The sequence below is a fragment of the Stegastes partitus genome, unplaced genomic scaffold (genome assembly GCF_000690725.1).
Source record: "Stegastes partitus isolate 25-593 unplaced genomic scaffold, Stegastes_partitus-1.0.2 Scaffold107, whole genome shotgun sequence".
In the NCBI taxonomy this organism is placed as follows: Eukaryota; Metazoa; Chordata; class Actinopteri; family Pomacentridae; genus Stegastes; species Stegastes partitus.
This window is the reverse complement of record NW_007577838.1, coordinates 694,429-708,215: the sequence shown is the minus strand read 5'-3', so window position 1 is coordinate 708,215 and position 13,787 is coordinate 694,429. Positions and strand designations below refer to the sequence as shown.

The following is a 13,787-nucleotide window of genomic DNA, read 5'->3' as shown; positions in this document are numbered from 1 at the left end:
GATTAGTGGGGAGTTGAAATATGAAACACAGAGCAAGTTTTGATCCCGTGAACTGTTTCAGTGTCGCCATGTAAATGTGCTACTGAAGTGTTGCTCACGTCAGATTAAATACATGTCAATGCATGAAAACTTCCACCAGATAAACCCCCACTATCCCAACCTGTTGATGCATTTAGTTAGATTACCCTGATGAACTTATGCGGCTGCAGAAATCACACCAAACTACACGACAAGTCTCCTCTAAAGTGAGGTTTATCCCAACAAAGAGGGCTCCAATAATGGAAAAATATGCCTATACTGAAAAAAAATAAGATATTTTAGGGCAGGGGTGTCCAATCCTGGTCCTGGAGGGCCACAAGCCTTCATGTTTTAGATGTTTCCTTCTTCCAACACACCTGATTCAAATGATCAGCTCATCATCAAGCTCTGCAGAAGCCTGATAACGATCCTGATCATTTGAATCAGGTGTGTTGGAAGAAGGGAAACATCTAAAACATGCAGGATTATGGCCCTCCAGGACCAGGATTGGACACCCCTGAGTTAGAATCTACTTTAAATTGTTTTGCAAATTCACGCCGTCGTCCCAGTTTGAACGTCGCTCTTTTGATGGGATCCCATGTTAAAGCTCCATCCTTCTTTAAATCTGCAATATCTGTCAGAAAACACTCATCTAGATATTCCACCCCCAAATTATTAAGCTCTCTCTTTTACCTTAAAGTCCTTTCAGTCAGGAATTATCTTCACGTCAGCGCTACGGCTTCAAATAACGACTATTCTTTACTGTTGATTTGTCTTTGGATTATTTTCTTGATGATTTGCTCCACAAGATGTCAGAAAATGTCTCTAAAGTCGAAGACAACAGCCTCGTTTTGTCCAACATGTTCAGGTTACCGTCATAAATGATCAAAGAAACAGAAAATAATAAGATGCTGGAATCAGAGTAATTCGACTCAAACTGATTATCAAAGTACAGTCATGACTCGATAATCCGACACTAAATGTAAAACCTTCTTGGATATCAAGGCTGTCGGATTGTCAAGACAGAGGTCGAGATACAAGGAGGGCTTGATGCTGGAAGGCTCATTAGTTGTTAATATTCATCGTTCATTGTTGGTGTATTGTTAGAACACGACGCATCGCTGGATTTCAGCCTGACTGACCGGTGTTAGGTAAAGGTCAGTAAATCTGTGGGATTGTTCAGTCAGATAACACGCCATTGTCCTTATTTGTGTCATGTCGGAGTCGGACTCCAAGGCTGTCGGTATGTTAAGGTTGTTTTTAATGGGTTCCGTTCGTTTTTCCTAAAAACCTGTCGGACAGCAAAGTTTATGGATTGTTAAGGGTCCGATTATTGAGTCAGTCGTTAATGTGACAACTAACCACTTCATCTCTGGTGAATTATATATGAGGACAAACGTGTGAACTTTAAACGTGTTCAGCGCTGAACAGAAAAGCTCAAAGATTCAGAAGCTGTTCTCAAACAATGATAATCCAGAACAAGCTGATGTAACGCGATGAAATGATCCAACCACCACAACAGGGCCGAGGTCGACGGCTGGACTCGCCTCCTCCGTGGTTCCCAAACTCTGTTCAATCTGCTGACTCGCTCTCAGGCTTTAAGAAAAGACTGAAGACCAGATCTACACTGAACACCTTTGTACCTGACAGGCTGAACACAAACAAAGAAAATTTAAAAATAAAGAAATCCTATTGCCTCCCACACAGCCTGCTGTTGGCATCAACGTCCTATCACACTTGTTCTATGTTCTTATCCAGGTTGTTCTCTCCTGACTAGATGCTTGCTTGTGTTGTATCTGCTCTCAGATGGACGTCGCTTTGGATCAAAGCTGCTAAATGAAACTGTAGAAAAGCTCCAGAAGAAGAACTGCTAAAGGGAAGCTGTGGCGTCATTACTTGAACTCTACTTCAGGCCTCAACTAGCAAAGATTTAGCTCGTAAATACTTTAAAAAATAGATTAAATGATGCACTTTTCAATGCTTGATGCTGCAGACGTTTCACCTGAAGCTAACGGTGATGTAACGTCCTGCACACGAGCACACGACATGCGAGGTGTGAGAGCAGCCGGCCCGATGACTTCCAGAGAAACTATGACACAAGGGCGCTAAAAATACGACCCAAAAAAGCGGTTTTTGGAGGCAGAGCGAGCCTCCGACCCGCCTGCCAACGCTGCAGTCCGCAAATGAGACGTCTCCGAGAGCCGGCGGGCCTATTTTGGAGGGGGGAGCGGAGCTGTTTATGTAAGGACGGTAATGTGTTTCAGATTACCGACGGTCGTATGGAAATTCTTGTGGCGAGACTGGACTTTTCACTGCTGCCGCTTCAGGGGCGTTTCCCACCAATCCGCCTGGAATCTACCAACCAGGGCCGCAGCCACACTTTTGGTGAATGTTTTGGCTACGTGGGAGCGTTAAAAGAACACACGGCGGCCCTCATCCGCCTCACATCCGCACCTTTCCAGCCCCTTCGTTGACATCATGCTGCCGGTTTGGAGCTACTGGGCGAGCAGGCAGGAAGCCGACGGTCTATCTGAGCAGTCATCTCTAAATGTTTCTCCTCCAGTCGCTGACCGCCGCGAGAAGGGAAAAAAAACTTTAATAAGAGGGTTGGGATTAAATATTCTTAGAGGCATCTGCGCTATCGCCGGCTTCATCTCTGCTGCAGGGCTCCACTGTGTGTTCTGCACATGGACTTTGGTTTTATTGCAGAGGAGCGAACAAAGGCACGAACAGAGCAAATAAAGAGGGATCTAGAGAAGGAAAAGACCCGCAGCACACGGCGTTCTTCTGCCAGATGTCAGTATTTTTAACTTTAATAGAAACCGGTGACAAATAAACACACAGTGGAGCGTATCTGACGGGAAAAGGAAACCCTTCATGTTGGGTTTCTTTCTGGCAAACCTCCCTTCACCTGACACACTCACGGTGGTTTGGATATTTAGTCAGGAATAAAAGAGAAAGAGGACAGTGTAAAAGCGGAATTGTTCAGCAAATTACTGTTATTTTCCCTATTTTGTAAATCACATAAGTAGCAAAATTACAGAAAAAATATATATATTTATATGTTAATCATCACATCAAATTATCAAAAATCTGTATTTTTAATAAATACTTTATATGATTAGAAATTAGACTTTTCTTTTTTTTTTTTTACTGTATCTAGATCAGCAAAATTATCATTATTTTACAGACATTTATCTTTATTCAAAATAGAAATTATGTCTTTTAAAATTAAAAATAGTTGTTAAAACACTTATATTTTATAATTTTCCTTGTTTTGTTTAACTGCAGATAATATCAAAAAATCTGTATGTTTTTCACATAATTACTTTTTTTAAACAATACTTAACCATAAAATTACACAATTTAGTTGTATTTAATTCAGCTTAAAATATCATTTAACAGATATTTTTCTTTGTTTTGTTAACCTTCAGATAATAACTAATAAAATCGAAAAATAAACAAATTTAAATGTTGACACTAAAAAATAAAAAAAATAATAAAAACAGGCCAAAACAGTAAATAATGTCCACATTAGAAATCTGAAACTTTATCATATTGACTGTAAAGTTAAAATGTTTTCTTGTATTTAAATATCAATATGTTACAGATAATTGCTGCTATTTTCACAGTTTTTACAGTTTTTGAATGTTACATTATATTTTATTATTTTTAAAAATTGTTTTTCTGGCAAATTACAAGATTAAAAAAAAACATTTGAAACATTTTAATAATTATTTTACACAGTGATATTTAAAAGGAAATATACATTTGTTAAGGATTGAAAAATGATAAATAATTGTTTCAACTCCTATTTTACATATTCATGTTTTCTTAAATTACAAATTATGTCAAATAAAATCAGAGAAAAAAATGATTAATTTACGTATTGAGTTTTTTTTTAAAGCAGGCCAAGATTGTAAATAATGTCCACATAATAAATCACTAAATTAAGTTTTTTTTTTTTTTAAAAAAGAGGAAAACTAATTTACTGTCCCAATAAAGTTACACTGTTTTAAGTTTTTTTTTTTTTTTAATTAGCTAAAAATTATTTTCCAGACATCTGCTGCTATTTTTATGTCTTTTACTGTTTTCTACCATTTTTTTTCTGAGCACTTTTACTGCCAGATTATCTCTTTTTGCACCACCTCTTCTCTTGCACCTGATTTTCTATAAATCATAGCATAACTTTACTCACATTTGCTATTATTGTGACTGTTTTGTACGGTCGTATTCCACAGTTTCTTCTAATGTACCACCAGATTATCACAGATTTGTTCTCCAGACCAGGCTCGTCTCTTTCTGCACCACCTCCTACCTGCAGCTACAACAGGAGAACCATTGTTCCTTTGAGCAGCATATGAAAATAATCTGCCCGCTAATTTCATGATCTAATCCAGGAAACCCCAGAGTGACAACTTTAACCTGGCAAAGCTGCAGCTGTGGGTGGTTTTTTTAAGAGCTCGCGTCTGCACCACCTGAGAGCAAAAAAACCTCCAGAAGTTGTTCAAACTTTAGCTTCCCCAGAACGCTGGGAAGACGAGCTGCAGGAAACAATGAAATGTGAGCAGCGGAGGCAGGGAAATGCCAGCTTTCCTGCCTCCGCTGGCCTGCTCCGTATTATTGGAGACTTCCTGCTCCGCGTCCTCTTTGACTCCTCGCAGACGGGTTCAGAGGTGAAACCACTCAGTCGAGCAAACCTCCAGGATCCAGGAGCGATACTTCACTCATTATCGTTCTCATGGCCTGGAGACAAACACTTCTGAACGAGGAATCCGGCCGAGCACAAGTGGACCACATCAGCACATATTTGGGCACAGATTGTGTTGTTCTACGGCGTGTAAACTCCCCCGACACTGAGATTAGAACAAACATCCAGATGCCAACATGTTCCTTTTTCATTCATCCGCACGTGAAGAAATAAAAACGTGAGTTGTGCAATCTAGAATATCAGCATTAGGAGGAAGATTTTAAAATCCTCCCATAATTGTTTGGGAAACGCAGCAGGTTTCAAGGATGTTTTTTTTTTTCCTTTTTTTTCCTGGATTCCAGCGGACAGACTAAACAATGCTGCCTTATAAAGACATGAAGTAGCAGCAACTCTGGGTCGCCACACCTACTGGAAGCTCCAAACAGCCTTTACTCTGAGCTGTTAGGATGAAATAGATCAGAATTTTACCAGCATTTATCTTAATTCAAACTGGTTATAGTCGCTCAGTTCAACTCTCTGGATCTTCCTCTTCTATCGGCTCATTTTTCGCTGCGATATAAAGTCCTGGAAACAAAACAACCACGACTACAAGGAGACAAAACTCGTCTCGTGTGCAGTTTGACGTACTTCTAATTGTTGTGAACGCTTAGTTTGATTTCCTTTCTGTTGTTTCGTGTCTCGTTTTTGTCGTCTGCCTCGCTTGTGTTGTTTATTGTCTCTTGTTTTTCGTCATTTCGAATCGCTTTCTCTTCTCACTTTGGTTGTTTCAAGTGTCTCTGGAGGACGACACAGTTATGGAGCCATAAATCATTACAAGTAAAAAGCAAAAGTTGATTTTCTTTGATTAATTATTGGTCTGCACTTATATCGCACCTTTTTCTACCCAAGGCGCTTTACAATGTGTTTCTCATTCACCCATTCACACACCAATGGTGATAGAGCTGCCATGCCAAGGTGCTAATCTGCCATTGGGAGCCATTTGGGGTTCAGTGTCTTGCCCAAGGACACTTCGGCATGTGGGGCGGACTGGGCAACAAACCGCCAACCCTGCCATCAGTGGACAACCCGCTCTACCACCTGAGCCACAGCCGCCCCAATTATTGTACAAAAAAAAAAAACCCACAATCAACATGTACAACAGTTTTCCAAGTGCCTAAAGGTGTTTTCAGTGCTGGCTCTGCATACTTTAGATATTTTAGATGTTAATTTGCTACCGTTTGGTGCAAACACAGCCTGCAGCTCAGCCCAGCTCTACTGAGGAATCCCTGAACTGTTGTCACATGACTGTGAAGTAAGTTTGGACTTTAAAGCTGCACAAGATGTGCAAGTTATGTTTTGTTTTTAACAGAAATTGATTAGTGTCAATACTTTATTTTTTGTGATTTTTTTTAAAAAAAGTAGTGATAAAATATGATTTTAAGCTTAGATGTGGATATTTTTTCCAATCAACTAGTACATCACATAATAATGATTCATGACCCGTAGGAAAGTCAAAAATATGAGGATTATTCCTGTTTTTATAGTTTCATGCTCTGATAAAAAGTCTATTTTTTGTGATTTTTTTTTTTTAAAAACATGATGTTGAAAAGAAATGATGAAATATGATTTTAAGCTTAGATGTGGATATTTTTTCCAATTAACTAGTACATCACATAATAATGGTTCCTGGGCCGTAGGAAAGTGAAAAATATGAGGATTAATCCTGTTTTTATAGTTTCATGCTCTGATAAAAAGTCTATTTTTTGTGATTTTTTTAAAGAAATAAGATGCTTTTCAAATTGGGTTTTGGGTTTCTGGGGCTGAACAGAGCCCTGCTACCTGTAGCTTTAGCGTTTCTTTTAAAGGAAACATGACTTTTATATACTTTGGGGTGTAGCTGGTTAAGAGCTCCTGAGCCAGACTATAAATTCCTGCCATTTCTGGGAAAACTCCTCGGCTTGATTTGCTGCAGCGCTCATGGGGATTCAATTACACATCAATTTAGAGAATGAGACGGCAATCACTGTTAAAAAACATGTATATGTGATACTATGATTCCCTCCGCTCCACAAACCGCTGGATTTTCCTATCATGACTCATTTTCAATCACATATCTGCGGTTCGATGCTGCTCTTGTTTTGGTCCAAGTCTTATCTGCCCAGTGTTGACTCAGGCAGGATTCCCAAGACCCTGCAGGAATTTGCCGTGAACCTTTATCGCGGCAGACATCTCCACAAAGCGACTGGGCATCTGCCGGTTTCTATTTTTGGGCTCTCTGGAAAAAGGCCACGCAGTTCAGCCTCAAGTCAAACAAAGTAAATGTCAACTCGAACAACCATGTCTGGCCGCAGCAGAGGAACACGAGGCATCTTTTTCCAAACCCCGCCTCGTACGCGGCCCAACATGGCCGGCGTTTAACGGCACAAACAGAAATCCCCCCGCAGGGCGGAGCGGCTCAGACTGCTGCTGTCAAACTCTGGCGGAGGAGGGAGGAGAGTCGCTGAGCGAGGCCTGGATCCACATCAAAGCTCGCCTCCTGACCCACTTCAAATAAAAATATTTGGGGATTTTCACAACTTCTGGAGAAGCGAACAAAGGATGCTTCAGCATGAGCCGCACGCAAAAGGCCTCGTTTGCTCTGCTTGTACTTGTAAAAAATTTAAAATAAATTAATTATTGTGTTTTTTTCTGTGTTCTCCATAAGCTCGCATTTACCAACCCTGGAAAAAAAAAACAACTCCTTTTTAACTGTCATTTTTCATTATTTTGCAGATTTTTTCCTCAAATAAAATACATTAAAAAAATCACAGAAAAAAAGTTATTTACATGTTAACCCTGAAAAAATGCTCACATTAAAAATCTGTATTTTTACAAATGCTAATATATTCTTTTACGATGTCTGATCTTAAATTGCACTATTTTTTCCATTCATTTTACTATATTTAAATTAGCAAAAACATTATTTTGTGTGCTAATATTCAGCACATTAAGGATTGGAAAGTAGTCTTTTTTTATTTTAGAGATTTTCCCAATTTTGTTACAGATAATTGCTCATAAAATGAAAAATAATTCATGTATATGTTAACTGTAAAAAAAAATAAAATAAAATTTAAAAAAAAGAAATGTTTGACTATAAAAAATTTTCCCATTATTTTACTGTATTAAAATTACTAAAAATAATTTTCTTAAGATATTTTTCATTATTTAAAAGAAACAAATCTGTAGATTAATGAATTTAAAATAGCTAATCACTTTGTTATTTTACAGATAATCCTCCTTTTTTATTTTTTATTACAAACAACTTATAAATTACAGAAAAAAAAGTAAAAATTTACATGTTAACGTTACAGATTTTCTCTGTTTTGGTTGTTACAGACATGACCTCATAAACTCACAGAGACACGTATTCATTTACATGTTTATCGCTGCCAGTCCTGTGTGTAACACCCATATCTGTGTTTTACAGTTTTACAATGTGTGGCCATAAGATTACACAATTTCACTCTATTTATAACTATGCTAAAGCTAAGCTAGTTTAGCTAATTATTCTACAGACATTTACTGAAATTTGCACCATTTGTACAACATTCAATTCATTTTTTTTTCTGCATTTTTTTTCATGTTTTTGAAGCTTTTTTTATTTTTTACAGTGCACAAGGCTCCGTTCTCACAAGCAGGATAAAACGCTCCCCAGAGAGCGGCACAGACCAGCTCCAGCCTCGTTTTTAATAACTGCACCAGGACAAATGGAGACTATTAGATGCCTCTTGAACTCTGCGGCCTCCTTCAAGTGTCCACTCCCACTCAGGCAAACACTCGGCTCGGCCCGAGACTCCGGGAAAAGGAGCAGAAAGGAAGCACTGGAGGCCGGTCACACCCTCCACAAATAACAATCTGCACACGCCACCTCCGGACCGAGAGCTGTCTGGCTGGAGGGAAGACAAACAGACAGAAAAACGGGGGAGAGCTGGGAGAAGGAGGCCCGGTGCTGTCTGCTGGCTCTCAGGTCCTGCAGCCAGAGCTACTGTTCACACCGCAGAGAGGCTGATCTCATTTAAAAAGCATGGCTGCATGAAGGCTGCTAACCGGAGCTGCCATGTCCTCTAGAAAACACACACACACACACACACACACACACACACACACCTGGTGCTGCTGTGAGACATCTTCAGCTTCACATGTCCACTCATTTTTAAACCAACATTAACGGTTCAATCACATTTTGTCTGTATATGATTTGATCAGACCGATTCTGATTTTTGTCGCCCGTGTTGACACAACCGGACTCGACGCAGCCACATCAACGTTATCTGCTCTGACTTTACTTTGGAGCAAAACCTTGCTGCGGCATCACGTATGAATTTATCTTTCAAGTAATCAAACAGTTAAGTAAGGTGCACTTATTTAAAAGAGGAACAGCTTCATTCCTGCTGCTTACATAAGTCTTAGTGCACTTTACTTTTAGGTCTATTTTATTATTTAGTCGATTTAACAGAAGCCCGACCTGGTTTTACTGATTCATTGCCCCTTTGTGTCATGCTTTAACAGGGTTTTTATATTGGCATTTTTATTCTACTTCACTTCTAGTCTTGTTCAGTGAGCCCGCGAGTGCTTGTCAATGTGCTGTTCTTACTGTCCTGTGCTTTAAATGTCTGTGTGAGTTGATATTTGCCCTCAAATCTACCAGCGAGTACCAATAAAGTCACCTTGAACCTTAAGACATACAGACTGAAAGGTCATTGAGACGTCACAAGTTCAACGAGGCTCATTCAGGTGCTTTTACAAGAGCCAATATCTAATTAAAATCTGGTTAAATGCATTCACAGGGACTTACATTTGTGATTTCCTGAGCCAAAGATTAGAGCAGATTACATTTTACATTTTTTTTCCACACAGACACAAAACAAGCCATAAAAACAGGAAGTTTTTGTAGGATGGAAGATTACTGTTCTGCCTAAACGTAGTTATACAGACACTTGTTTGCTGGTCAAGAAGCCTCATAAGAGTCTCTGTCAAGGTGCTCCTTTGCAAGCTAAAGTCCCATAATAGTCAACACAGAGGTGCCCACTTCCTCTAGTTGCTGTAGTTTTAATTGGTACGAGGCTGAACTTGTTGGCTCAATCAGGTACAACACCTAGTCTAACGTTGAGCTAATCAGGACTTCCATCCATCCATCTATCCATCCATCCATCCATCCATCCATCCATCCATCTTCTCCCGCTTATCCGGAGTCGGGTCACGGAGGCAGCAGCCTTAGCAAAGCCGCCCAGACTTCCCGATCCACGCACACCTCTCCCAGCTCTTCCGGGGGGACCCCAAGGCGTTCCCAGGCCAGATGAGAGACATAGTCCCTCCAGCGTGTCCTGGGTCTTCCCCGAGGCCTCCTCCTGGTGGGATGCGCCTGGAACACCTCCCCAGGGAGGCGTCCAGGAGGCATCCTGAATAGATGCCCGAGCCACCTCAACTGGCTCCTTTCGATCTACTCCGAGCTCCTCACCCTATCTCTAATCAGGACTTTCCTCGCTTAAATTCAATTCAATTTTCTGGGGTCAAAGATTCAAGCAATATTTCCTGAAGCGATGACAAAAACCTCTCATGCATTATTAAACTCTTTCAAATGTTCAGACTTGCAGATTTTTTTTTTTCCTGGATGTCCCACATTTCCAAGCACGGATTCGACCTCAAACGTTGGCCGGCAGACTGTGACAAACACGCTCCGCGGCAGAACGAAGTACGAGGAGTCTGGAAACACTGACACACGAGCTGAGACGACGGCGGCGGCGTTGAGTTTTGAGGTGTTAACGTACAGATCTGAGCGGCTCTTTAAGTCGCCCGAGTGTATTTGGTTTGAGAAAGAGGTTGTATATAAGAGTTCATCCACCAGGCTGCTGGCAGACGTCTCAGTGAGGAGGACATTCCTTCTCACTGTGCCTGGCCATAGAGAGGAAAGCATGCAGTACAGTAACCACAGGGACATAAAAACCTTCCAGTCTGTGTCCTTTAAATCCTACAAATATTTATCCTACCACTCATTACTCTACAGCGCGTCTCAAACACTGAGCTGGGAGACTTTTCAAATGAAGAGCTTCACGTCTACAACAACTTTCACAACACTACACTTTGTTTCCCCTCCTACAGTCTGTCGTGTACGGCTAGGTATGTACTGCAGTTAACATGAATAGCGTTAAAATAGAACTTGCTTCATTTATTGTTTTTCAGAGTTTTTCCACATGCAGATGTCTTTCCAGGGATGAGCAGAAAACCCCAGCAGGCAAATTACCAAGCCTGCAGCATCCAGTTTGCATTGATAACGTTTCCTGGAATCTCTATCCGGCTTGTCGGTGTAAATATCAGACATTCCCCAAAAACCACAAAGACTGAAACATCAAATATCCAATTACAAGCAGCCTGAGTTTGACCTGTCTGCAGTCAAGCGTTTGACAGCCTCGTGGTTTTGTTTTCACTGAGATGATTTCAGGTCAAATTTCTAAATCGGAAATTCCTGGACACCAGTCACAGATATATCAGTATTAGTGCATTTAACTTTCTTTTACACAACACAAAAAAAGAAAGAGATGCTTATGGCTCTTTGACAATTTAGAAACGGTGCAATCACATGTACAGTTTACCAGCAGAGCGGCTCAGTGTCTGCAGCACATGTAGCAGAGCACACAGGGTGGTGCAGAGTGAAGCTTCGTCTTTAAAGCAAGTCGATAGCTGGTTTTTGAAAGTAATAAGCAATGATAGCATCATTCCAATTTGCCAAAAACACTCTTAACGTTGTCGGCCAAAATAACAGAATTTCTTGCTCCCTAAAATTGCAGCAAGAATCTGGTGGTTTAGTCGGGAGCGAATTTTGACAGTTGGTTATTTATTTTGAATTATTTCTAAGAAAAAGGCAAAATCAGACACGACAATGAAGACAGAAACAGATTGGAGTTCATTTGTAGTTTGTCCAGCAGAGCGGCTCAGTGTCTGCAGCACATGTAGCAGAGTACGCTATTAACATTAGTGTAAACTCCAATCACAACGTTTGAAAGAAATCCTTTGATTAAAAACCTGTACAGGCAAAATTGCAAACCTGCAGCATCCACTTTGCATTGATAACCTTCCTGGAATCATTATCCAGTGTGTTGATGTAGTAATGAGACAATCCAGACAAGCACAAAGAAAAAAAACAAATCAGAAAAATTAAATATCCAGCGTCAAATGATCGAGTTTGACCAATTGACAGTTTCACAGGCCATAATCATGGTTTTGTTTTCACAGAGTTCTCTAAATCAGATATAAAACAGTTTCCTGAACATTAATCAGGGATATATTCTTATTAGCAAATATGCTGTCTGATGTAGCGCATGTAGCAGAGTAGAGAGCTGAGCAACCTGGGTCAAGCTTTTACTTCAAGGTAAGTTGCTAACTAGTTTCTGAGTGACACTGATGGAAACCACAAAGTTAAAACTAATCTTTTGATTAAAAATGTCCAAACCCACAGCATCCACTTTGCATTGATGATCCTTCCTGGAATCATTATCCAGTGTGTTAATGTCGTTATGAGACATTTCCAACAACCACAAACGCAGAAACAAATCAGAAACATCAAACAATAAGTTTCAAATGCAGATACAAGTAGACAGAGTCGAACATGAATCAGGGATATGTCGGTATTAGCAAATATGTGGTGTGACAATGTGGTTCAGTATCTGCAGCGCATGTAGCAGAGTACAGATCTGAGCAGTCGGTGGTGCTGAGTCAAGCTTTGTCTTCATGGCAGGTGGCTGACTAGTTTGAAATAAATTATTTGATAAGAAGCTGTACAAGCACTTTGCATTGATAACCTCCTGGATTCATTATGTCGTGTGATGATGCAACTATGAGACATTCCCAACAACAACCAAGACAGAAACACCAATCATAGATACATCAGCAGCAGCGTATAGTTGTCCAATATATGGTGGTATGAAAGGTGTCTGCAGCGCATGTAGCAGAGCACGAAGCCGAAACAAACTGAGTCAAGCTTTGTCTTCATGGCAAGTTGCTCACTAGTTTGTGAAGTGGTTGAAACCACAAACTTAGAAACAAATCTGAGAGATCAAACATCCAGCTTCAAATGCAGCTAAAGGTGAACCGAGGTTTGACAGCCAGTTGTTGTTTACACCAAGACTGTGTTGTTTAGGACCTCCAATATGAAGTAACCCGGTTCATCCACGAGTCAGCATCAACCAAACTACACATCAGCTGGGCTCTAATCAGATGTAGCTGATTAAAGGTTGCCGCCCTGACATCCATCCTGGACTGCTGACTAACCCACTCCCTCACACCGACACCCGGGATCAGCTTGCACTTTGATCACAGATGGCAGAGGAGATGGTGAAACTGATTCCAGGCCATCTGACACATCGTGTTTAACCCACTGTGTCTCCTCACTCATGCCTGACACCATGGCACCGACAACACCAGCTGACTGGAGGCTGGAACGGTGCAGCTGGGTGGAGTCTCCCCTCAGAAAAGTGGGGAAATTACCGGTTTGATCGGAAGGTGCTGCAAGTGTAACACACAGAAGGCTCCTTGTTGCTGCACCACACGCCATCATGCACACCTGGGAGCCAAACACACACACAGGTGCAGCAGCAGCAGATTCTGCACGTTTCCTTCCATTCATGCGCCTCAGCACCTGTTGAATTCCTGCAACACTTTCCCATCTTTAAAAAAAAAAATGAAACAGCACACAAATCCCCTCTCAGGCTTCATCTCCTGAGCACGAGGCGCTTATGAGACACCTCAGCGGATTTCCCAAAAGGTGAATGACCCGCAGCTTACCTGAGTTTTAGGTTGGCCATGAATTCCTCCATAGACACGTTGTCCAGAAGCACAAAATCCGCCTTTCCATACTCCAGGCTCTCGTGTTCTGCCATGCTGTCACCTTTATTCCTTTATTTCTAACTAAAACTCGTAGAAAAAAAAAAGAGGTAAACTTCAATAAGTTGCTTTGAAGCGCGGACAAAAGGTGAACATTTCCTCCTCAAACAGCAGCTGTGCGCATTTTCATCCAATTTCTCAGAGTTGTTCCTTACAAAAAAAA

At 40.7% G+C, this 13,787-nt stretch overlaps 1 protein-coding gene across 1 annotated transcript in view; it reads right to left on the bottom strand.

Moving 5' to 3' along the window:
- myo1d (myosin 1D) overlaps positions 1–13,781 on the bottom strand; it is a 124,731-nt gene extending 110,950 nt beyond the window's left edge. The window contains exon 1 of the mRNA XM_008277793.1: positions 13,526–13,781. Within this exon, the coding sequence (XP_008276015.1) occupies positions 13,526–13,620 (95 nt within the window). The 5' untranslated portion in view covers positions 13,621–13,781. The remainder of the gene's footprint in view (positions 1–13,525) is intronic.
- Between the last annotated feature and the right edge of the window lie 6 nt (positions 13,782–13,787).